At 32.1% G+C, this 19,914-nt stretch overlaps 2 protein-coding genes and 1 long non-coding RNA gene across 4 annotated transcripts; 1 reads left to right on the forward strand and 2 right to left on the reverse strand.

Annotated features, from left to right (window-relative positions):
* Positions 1–9,464: 9,464 nt before the first annotated feature.
* Positions 9,465–12,353, reverse strand: LOC106408899. Its single transcript, XM_013849586.1, has one exon. The coding sequence runs from the start codon at positions 12,351–12,353 to the stop codon at positions 9,465–9,467; it is 2,889 nt and encodes a 962-aa protein (XP_013705040.1).
* A 580-nt stretch (positions 12,354–12,933) lies between these two features.
* LOC106410027 (transcription factor bHLH84-like) lies at positions 12,934–15,958 on the reverse strand. Of its 2 annotated transcripts, none has more exons than XM_013850541.3 (5): positions 14,336–15,958; positions 13,943–14,224; positions 13,480–13,545; positions 13,308–13,373; positions 12,934–13,067 (listed from the first exon to the last, which is right to left on the reverse strand). In XM_013850541.3, the coding sequence occupies exons 1-5, from the start codon at positions 14,810–14,812 to the stop codon at positions 12,975–12,977; spliced, it is 984 nt and encodes a 327-aa protein (XP_013705995.1). In that variant the 5' UTR covers positions 14,813–15,958; the 3' UTR covers positions 12,934–12,974. The 2 variants fall into 2 exon arrangements, with proteins under 2 accessions (XP_013705995.1, XP_013705994.1); XM_013850540.3 differs by having other exon boundaries at positions 13,480–13,602.
* A 1,621-nt stretch (positions 15,959–17,579) lies between these two features.
* Positions 17,580–19,591, forward strand: LOC111209915. The gene is made up of 3 exons (XR_002661312.2): positions 17,580–17,672; positions 18,252–18,431; positions 18,504–19,591. It is a non-coding gene; the product is annotated as an uncharacterized LOC111209915 (long non-coding RNA).
* Positions 19,592–19,914: the final 323 nt, after the last annotated feature.

A 19,914-nucleotide genomic window follows, 5' to 3' on the forward strand; every position in this document is an offset into this window, starting at 1 on the left:
TTCTGGAAACAATATCTTCAGGATATGCATTCCAATCAACTCTCTTAAGAGAATTAAGCTTAAGAAAATAAACTCTATTCATTTCTATTATGATATCTAGGGCCTTTAGACTTATTGTCCATAATTCTCTTTTGACTTAGACAATAGTTTATTGGTCTATTTGGATTTCAAACCAAATTTCTTACATATAATCGTATAGAAATTCGTCTCGTACATACGAATTATTCATTTGTAACTATGGAAGTTACTATTATGATTTTATTTCTTTTCATATGAAATTACATCTTTCAGTAATGAAAAAGATTAATAATTTTCTTAAATAATACTCTTACGTATGGTATTTCAGGACCAAACATATACGAGCGTCTTAAATAAAATACTTTAAGGATCTTTATGATAACATCTCAGTTTTAGATCTCCAGTTTAGAATACATAAAAACAATATAGTATTGTCAAGAGTTTTCTTCCAAAATATAATTTTTCTATAACTCTTCAGGAGTTTTGATTATATTCAAATCATGATTCTATTGATTTATAATCTCTTGATAAATACAAATGGATACATTTGTTAACCTTATAATATTTCATATATCCCATAAAATAGTTTGTTTCAATTCGATCGAATATACAGAGTTCCCGGGAACATGATTTTGATATCATCAATCCTTCATGGATTATACTTTCAGGGATTAACATTTTTCAAGTGGATTGTTTTATTCAAGTTCTTCCTTTATTACCAGACTATAAGGAACTTGAAACTAGTTGCATCTACCATACGAAATTATGTCTCTTCACAATCAATTTCATATTGATCATTCCTTGTGTGCAACGGTTCATATACATCTCACTTGTTTTACACCTTTTAGTGTATGGACTACTGGTCCAAATACTTCTCTATTTCACAAGAAGTTTATATCTTTGTCTATTGCATCTTTCTGATTTGGCCAATCATTTCTTTGTGTACACTTTTCAATAGACTTTCTTTCATGATCCTCTTTCTCATTTATTATATCAACTGCTACTTTGCATGTATAATATCATCGACGTCAATTTTCTTATCGGTTCCATTTTGTTTCATACATGACATAACTTATTGAGATCTCTTCATTTGTCTCAGGTACCTGAATTTTCGTCAGTCATGTTTAATTTCTCTTCTGGAGATCATACAAAACTATATTGCCTCGTTTTGACCATTATCAATATATGCTCCTTTTCATTTACGAGGATTTATCTTGGGAACCAATCTGTCTACCACACTGCAGGCGTGACTAGCAGTTTGATATTGTTCTTGTAGAACATTTATTTTTATTGGAGCATTTACAGCTGATATATGTGACTTGATCACTATATTTATATGGGTTGTGTCTGGCAACTGCTTTAGTAAGTTTTGAAATGAATTATCTTTTGGACTTCTATTTCACATTGTGTTTAGCCCGAGGATCAATGATAATTCATTTCAACTTATTTTCTTTTCCAGCTGTTTATTTTCTCCCCCTTATGTTACTAACTCACTTTTAGAATTCATGTATAGCCTTACTTATATTTTTCGGGGATGGCTCTGGATTCTTATGTGTCAATAGAGATTTATATCCAACATATATTTCCAACCTCATTTGAAAACACATCTTTATTTGAAGCTCTGTGGCGGAGCAACATCCAACATTCTTAGATGAAAATGATTGGTTTCTGATCCTATACCAATGATAGGGAGAACTAGTGAATATTTATTGGCTTGATGCGAACCAGTGTTGCTCAAAATGTTTAGCACTTATCTCAGTGAATGTGCTATAGTCGTTAAAGACTTTAAGAAGCGAATTCACCAATATTATAAAAATGCATAGTGGGTGATCAGTCCACTAACATCTTCGTTATTTATGCCAATATCTTATTTTGGCTGGTGAAAACCATATTACCCTTTTATCTTATGGGTAAGCAACATATGTCAAATCATTCGGAAGAATCTTTGGGTTCTTATATGACTATGCATATGACCTATATATTCGCATTATTAATGAACCAAAATGGTCTAACTGATTCATGCCAAATGTAAACTTCTAGTTTACTATACATTTATCTTCATTATACTAATCTTTGTGTAGTACAATATATAAGAGGCTGTAGATATTTTCTCTAAAATACTTATACTGCTTTGAGAATTATTTCTGATTGAAATGTATATATCATTTCGTTTGCTTATTGTCTCAACATAAGTGTCTCAAAATCTTACTGATTTACTTTGAGAAAAATTCATCAATCTTAGTTTTAGTGTAAACATAATCTTCTGGATGTTTGACTTATCATAAAAAGTGAGATTCTTTAACTCTTCCCCTCGAGATTATAATACTACAGGTTTATCAATCTCGAATGTATCTCATTTTCTTAATCAACAACATATCCTACATGGGTTATGTATTTTTCGTAGATCCTTTTAACTTTTGATACTTATAAAAATACAATACCTTAAGAACTTTAAATTGCATTCTTAAGAACTTTAAATTAAATTTTTATGTGCAGTAATATTATGTATACTTCTGGAGCATCATATATATCCTCTTTTTAAGCATTCTATAAGTTTTTACTACTTTGTATTGTACACACAATAAATTTTCTTTCATCTTCAGATGAATTCATAATTTATTTTCTTTATTACCATGTTTATTTTCTCAACTTTAAGTGAGAGTATGAGTTCTATAAAGAAACTCTTTGGACCTTGACCTCATTTATGCTCACGTCTAAAACCACTATTTATGAGTTTTTTAAATGTCATATTCTCTTCAGGAGAATGAATCATAATCAACTAGACGTGATTTATCAATAGATATTTTTCAATATATATGCATCATAAAACAATTTCTTGAAGAAATTTTACTTTTAAACTTAACATCCAACATAGTTGGCTTTATTTACCGACTTCAGGTCTTGTAATCTTTAAATGCAAAATACAAAATGAGCTTTAGGTAATCACTTCAGGTGATAATACCTTTTTTATATATATTATCTTCCAAAACTTATGGATCTTTTAGAGTCAAGCTTTAAACTTAAAATCCTCAATATAAATGGTAATAAAATCAAAATATTTCAAATATATATAAATATGTATTAACAAAGGTGTCTTATTATATCAGAAAATAAATAAAACTTTCATAGTAATTATTATATAGACTATATTATTACTCTCATGCTTTTTAACAAAGTTTAACCTATCAATCATTTTAATGAACAAATTTATATCACTGCCAACTTCATGCAAATTGATTTATCTAATCAAGTTTGTTAAACTTGTATATAAAGCATAAAAATACTTATCTTATAAACAGAAGTATATCGGCGATGAAAGTTTCAGCTGTTCACGTTTCTGAATTGGCTGATAACTTGTACATATCTTTCCGAGAGAATACACAATCCTGAAAACTTTAAATTTTGCTCATATAAACATGGCCATTACATTAGTAAATATCAACATATAATCCAAATTCTTTTATGATATTAGACCAAAGACTAATCGACCACAAAACTAACCGATTACAAATAATTTCTTTTATGATGTTAGACCATGAATCATAAAGTATGTTTCCTTAATACCATTAAACCATGAAGCATATTAAAGTATAATAAGCAAAATTTAATTCATCAAGTAACTATTATTCTTACATATAGACAAGCGTTGATATATATATATATATATCATCGTCTAAAATGACTATATATATATATATATATTTAGAATTTCGCAATTTTAAAATGAACCATTTATTATGAACTTCATAATTTAAAAACCGTTTACATTAATCATACAAGCAATTACAAGGAGAAGCGATGTAAAGAAAATTAAACCGATAATCATCTTAAATTCACTCGGAGTAAATTCTCCATCGAATAAACCATAAATAGAAACACAAATAAAAATGGCACATAAAAACAAAAGTGCGCGAATCATCTTTCTTGAAAAATCGGAGGAGAGCGATTTTGAAATTTTTGAGAGAAGATGAAATTTTTTGGATGATGAAATGAAGTGAAAATGAGTTGTATTTATAGATGAAAATTACTGTTCATGACCGTTGGAGAAAGGGGAAATTTTTGAAAAAAATTCTTTGTGACCGTTGGGGTTAAATCGAGTGCACCAAAAATTAGTCCGAAAATATCGTATTAAACGGTCAATCAAATCTATAAAATTTCATAAAAGTGAAAAATTATGACAATGAAATATTTATGTTATATGACAATAAATCATGCGACGGCTCAGCCGATCAATGCATAATATCAAATAAATTATACGGCGGCTCGGCCGACCAATTAATAATAAACAGAATATAAGGCGGCTCAGCCGACCAATAAATAATAAACAGGATATAAGGCGGCTCGGCCGACCAATAAATAATAAACAGGATATAAGGCGGCTCGGCCGACCAATAAATAATAAACAGGATATAAGGCGGCTCGGCCGACCAATAAATAATAAACAGGATATAAGGCGGCTCGGCCGACCAATAAATAAATTAAATTACTAGTAAATAATATAGGCGGTATTCCGGCCATTATAACATGATATAAATAATAGTAGAGGCGGTATACCGACCATTATAACAGGGTATAAATGATACAAATAAATTTTACCGAATCGCAGAGTGATCGTGCTGATAACGTGTTATGAAATAACTTATAATTTATAGTATCTAGAAATTTAAATAAGAGTAGAATTTAATACCCGTAGGAAGCAAATAACACTAATATAAGAGAGAGAGTTTATTATAAGGAAGAAGAAGAAGATGTAATGGTTTTTGATTATAAACTCTTGTTCTTGTTTATGGTGTGCAAAAGAGTGAGATGAGTGATGGTATTTATAGTGAACAACAATACATAAAATAACAAAGATGGTGCTTAATTTGGTAAATGAGTGGGTGATCATAGTGCTTGATGAGTAGATGATCATAGTGCTTGAGTTGGTAAAGAAGTGGATGATCATTTCAATGCTTATCTTATAACATTGTTATTATTATGGCTCCAATATAGTTTTCTAAAATTTGATGGCTCATCTCTCTCTAGTGTCATTGAAAACATGTCTCAGTCTCGCGGCGGAAAATAATGATTTCTTGTGTAAACCCAAGTAAGGGAAATAACGAATGTTGTCTTTCAGACACTCTGAAGCTTCATATAGCAACTCGTTTCCTAGTTATTCATGAAACGAAGATTTGGCGATGAATGCCTTCTTCGAAGCATCTCATGTTTGAATGGATCATAGTGGGAAGTGTTGAGAATCTGTGTTCGGCGATAAGCTAGGAGCTATGCGAACGCAAAGGTTGGTTTGTTCCATAGACTTTTATTGATCAATCAGATGAAAGATTAGATGAGAGTTCGAGGTTCTAGCGAGAATAAATAAATATGATAAACCTTAATTCTTGCAACTTTTGTTTATCTGGTTTCTGAATGCCCTTCTTCCCTTTCCCCATTCTCTTCTAATATTGGCCTTTCCGAAACCCCTAATTCGTGCAGACCTAATTTGGCTGGGCCGAATTATAGCGGGCCGGGCTTTTCAATGCTGATTTATTCTTGATTTGTCCATTCGAGTTAAGCCGAACTCAGTATTTGATGGCCCTTGCTGAGGGGTGTGTAATCCCCTCTCCATCAGGAAGGATGTTGATCATTTATCTGTATCATCACTCACAAAAATGATAAGATTTTATACTTCAAAGGGACTCGGAAGTCTCTTTACATCTTGATTCCAACATAACTTGTTCAAAGTTATTCAAATAGTTACCCACTTTACATTTGATATTTAGAAGACAACAAATGAAATTTTTTTATCACCGGTTCGGTTGATGAGTCACATATTGTTTCATTTTTTTGAATTGGCGTCGATTCTTTTTATATACACTTCTTAACAGGATTCAATTTGATTTTTTTTTTGAATGAATGTTAAATTGTATTCATAAAAAATTATCAAATGCTACTTTTGAGTTTATGCTGTGGGTAACATAAATTTAAAGAAAAATCTATTAAGCTTTTTTTTTTTTAATCCTCTAGAACCAAACCAAATGCTCAAGCCTTCATCGTATTTCCGATCACCTTGCCTTCGAATGGTGGAGAGCCTATTCCTTACTGTTTTGTCAATGGTTTTAATGAGCTGTGTTGCTGGTAATTGGTTTCTCCATGCGTTCTACGATTCCATTCTCTCTATATTATGTGTGTGGCCAGCGGCGAACCCATGAAATATTATTTGAGGGGTCAATAAAATAAAAAGGTCTTCTCGGGATTTGAACCCGGCTTCTGTGGTTGAATGATACATATTTCAACCAAATACACTGCCTTCAACTATTGAACGTAGCTTACAAATTTTGTTTTTAACATATTTGTGGTGTCAAGTGACCCCTATAGCTTCTACATGGGTATGCCCCTGTGTGTGCTGTTTGAAATGTGTATCTCATGAGGAACAGTCGGACTTGATCTTGATGGTGGCTCAGCAGAAGTGTGATAATATCTTCCCAATCTGAAATTTTAAAGACAGTAAATATTTATTTTAAAAAATCGGGGCCAAAACCTCACTGTTTCACTGAATTGTACCAAGATCCGGCTTTATTTCCTGATTAAGCGTGTCCTGTGGGGAAGTCGATCTAACGGAATTCGGTTTTGATTTTCATCAATGTTTTAAAAACCGGACCGGATACCGGTACAACTACTGGTTGACTGGTTGGACCGGTTCAACCGGTCGAACCAGGTTTTCTATTAAAAAAAATTAAATATATATAATCATATATCACACTATATGCACCTAAAAATAGTTCTATATATGATATCATATGTTTTTGGTTCTCTTCTATTAGCTAGAAAATAAATAATAAGCATATATTTAGCTATATATAGAGTAAAAAGTGAATATGTAAATTGAAATTGATAAAAAAAAAACCAAATGATTGACAATTCAAATTACTACATTTCTTTACTATTACAACTAAAATTCCAAATTTTATGAATATAACAAAATTACAATAGTATATGAGAGTAAAAAAAAACAATTTTGTTTTACATTCTTTCTTAAGAAGATAGAATTAAATAGAAAACCAATCATATATTGATAGTCAAATATTGATTATGAAACATTAAATTTAATAATAATTAAAACTTATTAATTATATGTTGATTTTTAGAACCGGATTTTGAAGTTGACCCGGATCACCGGTTTTAGCCGATTTTACCGGTTTTTCTCAAATCCGGGTTTTATACCGAACCGGACTCTGCTTCTTCAACGAATCACGGTCGGACCGGTTCGATCTGCTGGTCCGGTCCGATTTTCAAAATATTAAATAACCGAAAATATAGAATACATATTGTAGGTTTTTTTTTTACTATATAAACCTATGTACTAGTTCAGTTTTTACCTAAGCCTTCATTGATAAAGTTGTATTTTATAGAATTCTCTTGAATTCTGTTGTTACATTTGTTCATCTTTGAGAAAGACACGGTCATCGGGTAGGGAAAATTTACAGACTTGTCAATCAAGCCAATTTAGACGAGATTACACTCGTTAGTTTTATCATCTAAGCAACACTAGCTAATTCATAACCTTGTGAAAAGTTTTATCAGACCAAACAAGAGCTACATTCAAACGGCAACATATCATTATCTTTTCTTATTTTTTTTTGAAACTGACCGTCAACATATCATTCATCCACCTTTAAGGAGATTGGGACAAGGCATAACCAAGGCACTATTAAATTTTGTGTTTAGAAAAACCTCACTAAGTGATTTTTTTGTTACTCATCCTCTTGAGTATTTGAGAATATTTGGATGGATCATTATTTGAGATTGTGGAAGGTTTCTTTTTTCTTTTAACTTTGTTAAACCTTTTACTCCCTATATTTCACAATGTAAGTAATTTTAACTTAAAAACACGTCAATTAATAAAACTGTTACACTTCAAAAAGTATCATTTAATATGTATATATTAGATATAATTCAACCAAAAATAAAAATACTACATTATCTAATTGGTCACATAATATTAAAAAATACAAAATTGCATTAAAATATAAAAGCAACTTATATTTTGAAACAAAAAACTCTTCTAAAACAATTTATTTTATGAAACAGAGAGGATATCATATTATTCAGTTTTATGATTTGATCAATTTAATTAATTGGCTATTAGTAAAAAGAATGGTTAAGTTAAGACGTTTATGATAAATAATGTTGAAAATCGAATCTGTAAAACAACTTGAGATAGATGTTATGGCAACTTTCACATCTTTTCGAGAGAGGATGAAACGGATATTAAGTTTTAAAGAGAGACTTACGAAAAAACAATAACGATATGTTTTAAAAGCAGTATGTTGTAGAAATTGTATTAAATTTAACACAAAAAAATAAAATAGATGATATATATATATATATATATAAATTTGTATATCTTTGTTATTCAAAATAATGTATGATATTTAATTATATATATATATATATTAAATTATTTTTTAAAGTTAAATATTATTCTAATAATTTTAATTATTTTTGGAGATTTCAGTTTTAAGAGTATAAACTTAATTCTTGATAAACATAATTTTAATATTATAAAATATAATAAATTAATTATATAAAATTATTTTATTATTTTATATAATTTAAATGAAAATGATTTATCACAATCTCTGTATAAAAGTATTGATTAAAGATCATTTTATGAGTATTTGCATCTTCTAAATGCTGTTTTAATTATAGTTGATTGGATAATAAGGAATATAATGTTTCTGAAATGTTTGGTCAGTCAAAGATAACTTTACTGTAGATTTCTAGAGAAAATATCTTAAACACAAAAAGATTAGAGAATAAGTAAGATACTGTAGAGTTGAACAGCACAATGCGCATATATATATATATATATTTAATTATACATATATTTAGGTATATATCATTTTGTTTACAATTTTTACAAATAGTTCATTTTCAAATTTTTATTTGTAAATATTTTTATATGTGGCAAAACTGGATTCATTAATTGAAATATTATTTGTTTAAGAAACATAATCTTTTATTTTATATAAGTCTTATTATAAAACATTATTTGTTCATGTTAAGTAACAATAGTGTTGTGGATACTACTTTGTTTGAAAATTTGTTAGTTGAAACATATTTATATGTAATGAAATTATATTAAGTTTGTTTATATTTGATTATTATGTCTACAATTTGTTATTACATAATAACATATACATATGAAAGTGCAAAAAAATTCATAAAATAAAAATATGATATATTATTAATAGTGTAGACTTATTTAAAATATTTACATAAATTAAAGCTACATAATTTGGACCCACAAATTAGATATAGATTTTTTTATGAATAGACTTTGTGATCTAATAACTATTTGATCACAAAATTTTATCTTTTTTTTTTTGCCATCTGAAGGATTTTATTGAAACGTAAGATAACATACAAAAGCTACACACATAATCCTGCAGTCTATAGAACAGACTCTAAGGAACACGGGCATTATCAAAAACATGAGACAGCCATCTAGGAAAACCCCTACCAACATAAGACTGGAATCTACTGCTGTGAACTGCACTATCAGCTATAAGTCTAGCACCCCTGTTTGCTTCATAAGACTCACGATCAATTCTCCAGCTCAAAAACTCCCTAAGTAACCTTTTGATTTCAATCACTTTAAATATGAAGGAGGGCCAAGCTTTTGGCCTATTGATAGCATTTACCAAATTTCCCCCTTCAAGAACAAAGTAGACTTTCCAACACTTGTGAGAGAACATACTTTCAATCGCCCAAGCTAAGCTTAAGAAGTATGCCTCATCCTTTGATCCCACTGCTCCAAAAGACCGACGACTGTGAAGCAGGACTTCTCCGCTCGCATTTCTTAGAACCCATACGGCCCCTGCAATCCTTTCCTTTGCTTTCCACCTCATACCAATGTTGCATTTAAGTTCTCCTTCTTCCTGAGGTTTCCACCTATCCCCATGCTCTCCGGGATGGGTATCATTTCCATTTGTATCACCCACCTCCATGTTTTGCGCTAGAAGCCATAGATTGGCTTCCTCATACGCTTTTTGATACGTTTGGTGTCCATCAAAGAGAAATCCTTCAAACAGCAAAGAATTTCTATTTTTCCATAGATACCACAACGTCCAAGGGAAAATTTTTGTAATCTCACACTGCTCTCTGTAATCTGACCATGCTGTGATAAGGTAGCTCATATTCTGGTAAACAGAATCCTCATGGAAACCTCCTTGTGGTGTCGGGAATTCAGACACTGCCCACACTTGTCTTGCTAAAGTGCAAGAGAAAAGCACGTGATTAATAGATTCCCCTTCATTCCCACATGTTTGACATACCAAATCACATTTCATTCCTCTACTTCTAAGATTATCCAACACTGATAAGGAGCCAGAGAGTGCCTTCCATATAAATATCTTAATTTTTGATGGCGCCTGGAGACTCCAAACCTTAGCCTTCAGAGGATTTATAGAAGGGAGCTCAGTTTGAATTTTGATCAGTTCCTGATGAAGGTTAGAGAAAGCCACCTCATATCCAGAACACACCGAATAGGCTCCACTTTTATTGAATCTCCAAACCCAAGAGTCTTTTTCCGAAATTGCAGGTTGATTTAGCATCAGAATGTTGACGTCTCCAGAAATAAAGAGCTCCCCTAATCTCTCATGGTTCCATCTTCTTTTTTGGTAGTCAATCAACTCTGACACACCAAGGTTAACATCAAAGCTTATCTGTTTTCGCGCAGGAGCTCTACAAAGACCTCCTTCATCTTCTATCCACGGTTCAGACCATACCTTAACGCTCCTTCCATCACCTATCAAGTGTTTTAAGCCTTTTTTCAGCAATTCTCTCCCATACATCAGGCTCCTCCAAGCATATGATGGTTTACTCCCCATTTGCGCCTTGATGAAAGAGTCATTCTCGAAATATTTCCCTTTTAAAACTTGGGCCAGTAGACTATCTTCAAATTGAATAATTCTCCAACCTTGTCTAGCTAGCAGCGCTTGATTGAAGCATTCCAAATCCTTAAATCCCATCCCCCCTATTTCTTTTGGTAGGCATAGCTTATCCCAACTCATCCAATGGATTTTCCTTTTATATTCAACATTACTCCACCAGAAGCTCGCCATAACACTATGTAGGCTGGAGATGACCATCTTCGGAATTTTATAAACCGACATAGCGTGCACTGGTAGAGCTGTTCCAACTGCCTTAAGCAGAACCTCTTTCCCACCTTGTGATAGTGTTCTGGCATGCCACCCCGAAACCTTCTTTGACATAAATTCCTTCAAATAGGAAAATGTTTTGATTTTGGAGCCCTTTAACACTTCCGGTAGACCCAAATATTTACCTCCACCTCCTTCAGCTTCAATTCCTAACCGATGCTTGACCCTAATCTTATTGTCCTCCAGAACACCTTTGCCAAAGATGATAGATGACTTCTCAGGGTTGATGACTTGGCCAGTCAGTCCTTCATATCTTGTGAGTACTCTCCGTAGTTCTGAGCTTTGTGCATCATCAGCCTTACAAGCAAACAAACAGTCATCGGCAAATAACATGTGATTAACTGAGGGTCCAAAACCTCCAAATTTAATTCCTTCAATTCTTCTTTCACTTTCCGCTTTCCTTAGAAGATGAGATAGGCCTTCCGTACAGAGGACGAAGAGTAATGGAGATAAAGAATCCCCTTGCCTAAGACCCCTTTGCGGAGAAATCATCCCATGCGCCTGATCGTTTATGAGAACCGAATATGTTACCGAAGTAACACATTTCATAATCCAGTTGATCCAGCGCACATCAAAGCCCAAGGCACATAAAATTGATCTAAGGTAGCTCCACTCCACACGATCATATGCCTTTGACATGTCTGTTTTAACGACCATCTGATCCACCGCATTATCCTCCAGCTTGTCCAGTGAATGTATCATCTCATGAGCAACGGTGATGTTATCAAAAATCTGCCGCTCAGTTACAAATGCAGACTGTGTATTTGATATCAACTCCTTCATCCATGGCTTCAATCTTTTCACCATTATTTTTGACACTGTTTTGTAGATCACAGAGCAGAGGCTAATAGGTCTGAGGTCAGAAATTGTCTTTGGCTCCAACGTCTTTGGAATCAAACAAAGATGTGTATAGTTCCATTCTCTAGGCAGAGAACCCTTCTCAAAAAATAACTGAACCTCCTTAACAAACTGCTCCTTGATTACGTGCCAAAATTTTTGAAAGAATAAAGCCGACATCCCATCAGGGCCTGGCGCTTTAGTTGGGTTGATCTTAAAGATTGCTTCTTTGATCTCTATCTCGGAAACCACTTTTGTCAGCTCCTCATTCATCTGAGTTGAGACTCTTGGCCTCATGTCATTATACGATTAATATTGTTTGACATAGAATTTTGTTTAGGAAGAAAAGATTTTGTCTAGATTCAAAAAATGAAATATTTTAAATAGTTTAATAAGAAATAGGGGAAACAAAAAGAAAATAAAAAATACAAGATAGTAATAATTTAGATATATATTTGATTTAATTTGTTAAGTTACTAATGAATTAGTTCAACAATAAAAAATTGTTAGATACATTTTAGGAGATTTTAATAGAGTAGATAAGAGTCGGTTTTTATTTGAAAAACTACGAGAATTTTATGAGATATTTTCTTATGCATATTAATAATTAAATTTTGAAGGAAAATTCTTTTAATTATGTACCTAATATATATATATATATATATATATTACTATTGAAATATATATTACTTAAACGAAACGATTAACCAACAAATAAAAAAAAAACGAAATCATTATCAAAAGATGTATAGGACACCAGTATTTCAAATACCACAAAAAAATGTTGGGCATATATATCTCGATTTGCACACAGTAGTAAACGTTAAATGCGACTCCCCATTTCTCACGTATTTAACATCGTAGGAGAGTTTATAGTGGAACTCGTAAATAGAAAAACATGTCCGAAAATCTCGTAAATCATATGAGTGAGTTGAGTTTCATGTCAAGGCCAATGTCCATCCCGTTGTAGGCAATGGGCGCGTACATCCACAAATCATCAGAGCTCAACAACTGTAGCATTATTCATTATGAAGACTATTAATTATCTACCTTTCAATAAACAACTATTTACAGTATAATTGTTTTTTACCACAATATGGTTTCGACTTATTATAAAACTATTTTTTCTAAACTAACATTTTTGGTTTTCCAAAAAGTCTACAGAATTATATATATGTCGAATATATTAATGCCTAATGTTTAATTGTTTATATAGTGGACTTCATCTAATAATTGAAACCTAAAACGTACTTTAATTTGGAGCTGGAGAAATTTGACGTATTGTACTGCTTCCTCCAACATCGTGCTAATATCGACCTGTTACATACGTAACACATATTCATGTCTTAGTGAAGAAATAAAATCAGCAAAAAATTGATGTCGTTACGTAATAATTTCGATTAAAATCATTTGCATGAAATACCTTTGTTCCATTAGGGACGAGGTTTTGTAAAATCTTTAGCCTCTCGTTTATCCTCTCTCTTCTTTTCTGCACCGTCATAAGATCGGGTTTTGTTTTAGTTTTCAGCCTTACGTACGAAATTTTCTTTTATATAATGCAAACAGATCTTATATAACATAAGAAAGGCTCATTTCGATTATCTTTGTTATTTTTGATTTTTTAAACGTTAGTTTTAATGTTTAGTGTGCGTTTGCTAAAATAAATCTATATATTATATAGTATTCTAACCAACTTTTTTATTGTAAGATTTTACATTTGTGATTATATTTTCATATATATATATATATATTAAAAACCGTAGTTTTTATCCTAAATTGGAACTTTGTTATTTTTTTTTTCTATAAGTAGCTTTTTCTTTAAATGTTTTGTATACATTAATGCGTTTGGAAAAATGGAAGCCGTCTATAATTTATGTAAAACTTACCCTTGCGTAGAGGCTTTGAGGGTCTGTGGCAGCACCGCGGCTAGCTCTAGTCTTGCCATTGAGGTTTAGAGCCTTACAGTCTTCGCCACCTTCTTTGCAGGAGGAAGTGTCTCCACCGTTTGCTTCGTCATCCGAATAACAAGTTTTCTGAATCTTGAGTGCTTTGGTGTTTCTCTTTCCCCCAGCCTTCTCCGTCTGTACTTCTCCACCGCAATTGTTATTAGCGTCACTCATCTCCACGATTTTTTTAGTTTTTCGTGTCTTGCTGGCTCTCTTGTTCTTCTGATTTAGTTATAAGCACAGAAAATATATAACTATATCTATACATGCAAGCACCGTTTTTACCACCTAGCTATGTTAAGAAAATAAAAATAAAATATATATGCAACTTACGTCAGTTGTTATGGCACGCGACCTCTTCTTGGAACTCTCGCATGCGTTGAACAATTTTTGATCATCCTCCGTCTCCAGTGACCTCTTATTATCATCCTGATTCTCTTCGACAGTCTCCAAAGGCAAAAGGCTCTTAGCGGAGTATTCCGCCACTTCACATTCACACATCTCCTCACCCACCAGATACAAGTTCGTGTTGATCGTCACATCCTCCATCCCATTGTTGTTTTCTTCTCGCGGTGGCATCACCGCGTAGTAGCCACTATGCCCCGCGCTGTAGCTACTGCTCTCCTGAGAGAAGCAGAACCCGCCAGTCAAATGAGCGTTCTGGGGGTGGTATGCTGCGGCTGGGGCGGTTGTCTCTGGGGACGAAACGCCACAAGGTTGATCATAAGAGGCAAGGAGCTGATTCATGAAGTCAGCTTCGTCTGTATACATTCCGCCTAAGCCGGTGCTCCATTCTCCCATAGCTTCCATTGTTTGAGAAGTAAAGTACTACACGACTTTATCAAAATAATCGATTAATCTTAAAAATAAAATCCGATTAGTTATGCGGTTTGTTGGGATGATTGACAGGAGATTGATGACCTCTATATATATAGGATCATGAGAAGTAATGGATATAATTAATATGTGTCAACCAATCAAACATTATAATCCTTTGGAATAAACTATTTTTGTAACCAGGTCTTGATACCTTTAGATATGAACAGCTAATTATTGAGCTTAAAGAAACTTTTTTCCTTGTTTAAATTTTTATAGCTTTAGTAAAAATATTTGTAATTGGTAACTCAATACGCCCTCCAATATTTATATTGGTTAAGCATGTTTTCCGTATTGCTATGGTGTTAAAAATAAAATTTGGGAAAAGGAATTAAGAAGATCATATAACTAGATTCATCCGTCGGAAGAGATCATCCGAATTCAAATGTACCTGTGATACTAATAATAATTAAATACAGATGAAGATAATAATGAATGCATTGAAAAGAGAAATAGTTAGGAGAAACTATCAAAATGATGTATCAATCCCAAAATCATGGACCTATACACATGTTTTATCTATAATCAGTGTATAGTTGTATTGAGCAATTGTTTAAGCAAGTCTTCAATCAAAAAAAGAAAAAACTCTAAATAGTTCCACTCGTTATTATATGTTACATAAATTATACCTAAAATATAGTTACATATGTAAAAATGCATATACAGTTCACAAAATATTTTGAAGTGATTCTGTCTAGTGCTGCTAGAGTTGTAGGATTTGGATCATAAATCTAGTAATGACAAAATATATACCAAGCCTTTTAGGATTGCTTTATACTGCACATAGCTTTTTTGAGATCTTTAATCCATGTAAACCTCTTTTCCAGGTTGCTATGAAGGAATGCATCTTGACGTCTATTTGCCAAATATTCCAAGATAACTTAGCAATATATAGAAAAATTCTACCAAGTGAAGCTTGACAATTGGAGCAAATGTATGTGTTATCCACACCATATTTTTGAGTATAATCCTTGGATACTATCCTTAAGTTAGAATATACAGTATCCAGTAGACGGTGTTAGAGAACTTCACAATTGACATAAAAAAATAGTTTCTGGGATTTGCCATATTTGAAAGATCATTTGCATCATAATTTAGATGTCATGTATTTTGAGAAGATTTTTTTCGACATTATGCTGATCAATATTTTTAATGCCCAAGGCAAAACGAAAGATGGTTTGAAGTTTAGATTGGATTTGGTTGATATTTGTTCTTGTACCAAGCTTTAGGTTGATTTGCATGGTAAACGATAAGTTTATATATACTTATTGGATGCAGTTGCGAATGATGAGTTCTTCAATTGGATTACAATATTGTTAAATTTTCGGACGAGTATGCATCTTACTTGCGTAACTGTGTCAAATGAAGAGCCACGGTTGTCATGCATGATGCAACGCTCCTTCCATTTGCTTTTCGGGACTATTACCACAAAATTTTGATAAAGCAATTACATATATCATTTCTATTAACATATTGAATTAATTTTTTTAAATTGATTATGATTTACATATATATATCAAATTTGTTTTTTCTTATGCGGGGACAAGTGCTTTCTACTCTGATTTAAGCACGAGATCACTAACAGCATATGATATTCGAAATTTGTAGTATAACATATATGTGCTCATTTGCAACCTGGAAAAGATATTTCCTCCATTATTTTGATGTGATGGAACATCTTCCTATTCATCTCTCGAGAAAAGAGGCACTTGCTGTTCCCGTGAAGTATATATGGATGTATCCTTTCGAGTGGTATATATTCCATGTCAAGAAAAATTCAAAAATTTAAGCAAGGTAGAATGGTTTATTGTCGCACATATCATCAATGAAGAAACTTCAAACTTGGCTGAATACTACTTTCTATCTAAAGGAAGGACGAAAAGTTGAACACCTGCTCACCATGATGATGGAGGTGTAAGGGAAATGTATTATGTTTATGTCTTAAAATTTTCACAAAAATTGGACGACTTAGTGGAAAATCAAAGAACCAAAGACCTTATAAGAAAAAGAACACTCATTTGCAAATATGTTTGCTCACCAACTGTTAATCAGTTCTTGAATATGAGAAGCATTCAAATATGTTTGCAAATATGTTTGCTCACGTACAGAAACGCCACAGAAGAGGAGCTTGAACAACTATTACGGAAGAAATTTTTGGGTTGGATTTATGATTATGTAAGTGTTGGAAGCATGATCCTTGAGTTTATTAGCTATGACATGCTTGTTTTTGATACTTGTTTTTAAAACATTTTGAAGATTATAAATCTCTTACAATCATAAATATATTATCAATGGATTGTCGGTATATTTGTGTTAGGTTTGAAACCCCAAGTATTAGTCAGAAATTCATCGGAAACTACTGATGGATTCCCCCATGAATTTGGTATTCGATATGTTGACTGACAATTACGAGACATGCATAGAATATTCCTTATTTGTCGATAATTTACGTTAAATTTCCAACAAACTCGGCATATTCTTACCTCAAAAAGTGATCAAACTCGTAATTATATTAATTTATCAAAATTTAATTGATGGGTTATCGATGAATATCCACTATTTTTGGTTATCTGTCGGTAATCTTTTTACCCAGGAAAATCAACCGCCAAAAAATTTCTGAAGTGCGAATTAATTTCTTTACCAATGAATTGTGTCTGTCGGTGACTTTTATATATTTAAATTTGTGTTTATTCTGTTTCTTCATTCCGGCTTTATCTCTCTCTAATATCTCTAAATTCTCCCTCTCTCCTTTGAAGATCCTCAACCGAGTACTTCTCTTCTCCCCTAAAATCATGTTAGTAATCTCTTATACTCTCCAATATCATATATGTTTGATTGTTTTTGTGTTAGGCTGTTAGAACTCATAGATTTTAGGGACTGGAATGTTAAAAATTACTTAGAATTGTTAGTTGTAGGATTTTATATGTTAAATTTGTGGTAGAATTTTTTCCAAAAAGAAAAGAAAAGATTTGTGGTAGAATTGTTAGTTTTAGAAATTTACATGTTAGAATTATGATTTGAATATTAATTTTATTTTTTTGGATGTTTAATTATTTTGTTGCTGTTTGAATTTTTTTTTTTTTTAAAACTTTGAATATTTTTTCATTTTATTTATATTTTTACAAACGCTTTTTAAAATAATGGAATATATTAAAAAATATTAAGTTCGTAAATAATTTAGTGATATAGGAAAAATGTTTTCTGATTTTTATATTTTACCAAAAAAGTTTCAGAAAAAATAGAAAATGTAAAATATTTAGAAAAATAAAATTTTAAAACATTTTTTTAAAAATTAAAAAATTTTACCATTATTTTACTATTGTATATTATAAGAATTCTTATTTTAACTATTAGCAAAAATATTCTTTCGTAGGTCTGGACGTGCGACGAACCTCCAACTTTTCTGTAGTTCGGTTTCCTCATAGAATCACCATTATTCTCCTTCAGCCGATCGGGAAGTGCCAGTAATTATGGCTGTCGAATAGTTGGTTCAACAACTGGGCCGAGAACATATACCTCAACTCCTTCCTCATAAGATCTCAAATACTATATGGTTAGTTTTTCATTCTATCATAGGTTATTCATTGCTATCAACTAACTTCATTTTTTGTGGTCGAGTGGTAAGGGGACGGGACAGAGACGCCAACACGTTTCAGGTTCGATCCACCTGCTGCGCGAAACTAAGTCACAATTATCCTGGTTACCTAACACGGATATGAGCCTATGCTTTAGGACCCATTTGAATACCCGGAGAGAGGGTCTATCCGTGGGCTGCACCTCTACTTGGGGATTAATCTGAGCCTCTCCATGGGTCTGGGATACCCCAGGTGAAAAAAAAAAAAAAAAACCTTCATTTTTTGTAGGTTCGATAAGTCTATCAATGGGATTAGCAAAAATATTCTGAAGATGGAGTTTGGAATACTTAAGCATGGATTTCCGATCTACAATACATGTCCGACGAGGATCTCGAGACGTGGTTTCGTTATTTTAAGGTACTTTCTTGAACATCTTTTTAGTTTTTGTTTATCTAAAATAACATGTGATAAAGGTTTTAAAGATGAAATAGAATAAACTCACAGTTATTTAACAACAATTGAAAATAAAATATATTATTATGTTCTTAGCATCGACTCAAAAATCCAAATCAGTGGATTAGAATCCTTATAATACACAGAGAACTCCGAACGCCTCATATAATTTTGTTTGCCATAATTTTTGGCTTTTGGAATACGCTAGGTAGTGAAGTTGGGGAAGAATTGCTTACATCATTAAATTTATTTCTTATGGATAACAGTCTTTGCAAACACTATCTCTAAAAATTGTAGAGCCTGCATACATTCGACGATGTAAATCAAAACTTCATGCGAATAAAGCTGATGCTGGGTCGGATATTCATGCTCCAGAAATTCTTTTCATTTTAAAGAAATATTATTTCATTTAAGAGCAGTAATTCATGTATCTTTCTCTTTATTATTTATGGTTAATTCGATTAGTTCCGGGAACGAAAATCCATACATCTCTCTGATAAAAAGTAACGCTTTCCCAAGTAGAAATAGAACTAGGGTGTAAACTTTATAGTGATATTTTCACAAGACACACTTGATAGTGATATTTTCTTGTACAAAGAACTTCTTGCACGAACTAAAAACAAGTATTCGTTTATATTTTAAAAGATAATATAATTAAATAATCTACTACTTTATATGATTTTTTTTTATTTGCAATGATGTTCTGATTGGGACCCTAATCGATATGAGATTGGACACTCTTTTAGTTTATTTATTTTGGAAATATTCTTCTCTCCAAGTAGATTCGATGTAGGGATCTCCTCTCTCAAAGGAACCACCAAGAGCCACTTAGTACTTCAAATGAAGTTCATTCATACAAAATTTGAGTAAATTATGGTTAGTTAATGTATAATTTAGGAGAGACTGAAAAGGTACGTGATGTGAGTTCGAAACTAGCTAAATTTATTAAGTAACTTGAATGTTTTGAGAGGGGCGAAAATGAAAGGTGTGAAGAGGAAACTCGCTTGT

The sequence above is a fragment of the Brassica napus genome, chromosome C9, assembly GCF_020379485.1.
Source record: "Brassica napus cultivar Da-Ae chromosome C9, Da-Ae, whole genome shotgun sequence".
In the NCBI taxonomy this organism is placed as follows: Eukaryota; Viridiplantae; Streptophyta; class Magnoliopsida; order Brassicales; family Brassicaceae; genus Brassica; species Brassica napus.

Excerpts from the sequence above, each read along its gene's own strand:
- LOC106408899 (XM_013849586.1), bottom strand. The coding sequence starts at position 12,353 with ATGAGGCCAAGAGTCTCAACTCAGATGAATGAGGAGCTGACAAAAGTG.
- LOC106410027 (XM_013850540.3), bottom strand. The coding sequence starts at position 14,812 with ATGGAAGCTATGGGAGAATGGAGCACCGGCTTAGGCGGAATGTATACA. Across the intron at positions 13,603-13,942 it reads CTCAAAGCCTCTACGCAAGG|AAAATTTCGTACGTAAGGCT; the intron begins GTAAGTTTTACA and ends ATTATATAAAAG. Across the intron at positions 13,374-13,479 it reads TCGTCCCTAATGGAACAAAG|GTCGATATTAGCACGATGTT; the intron begins GTATTTCATGCA and ends CGTATGTAACAG.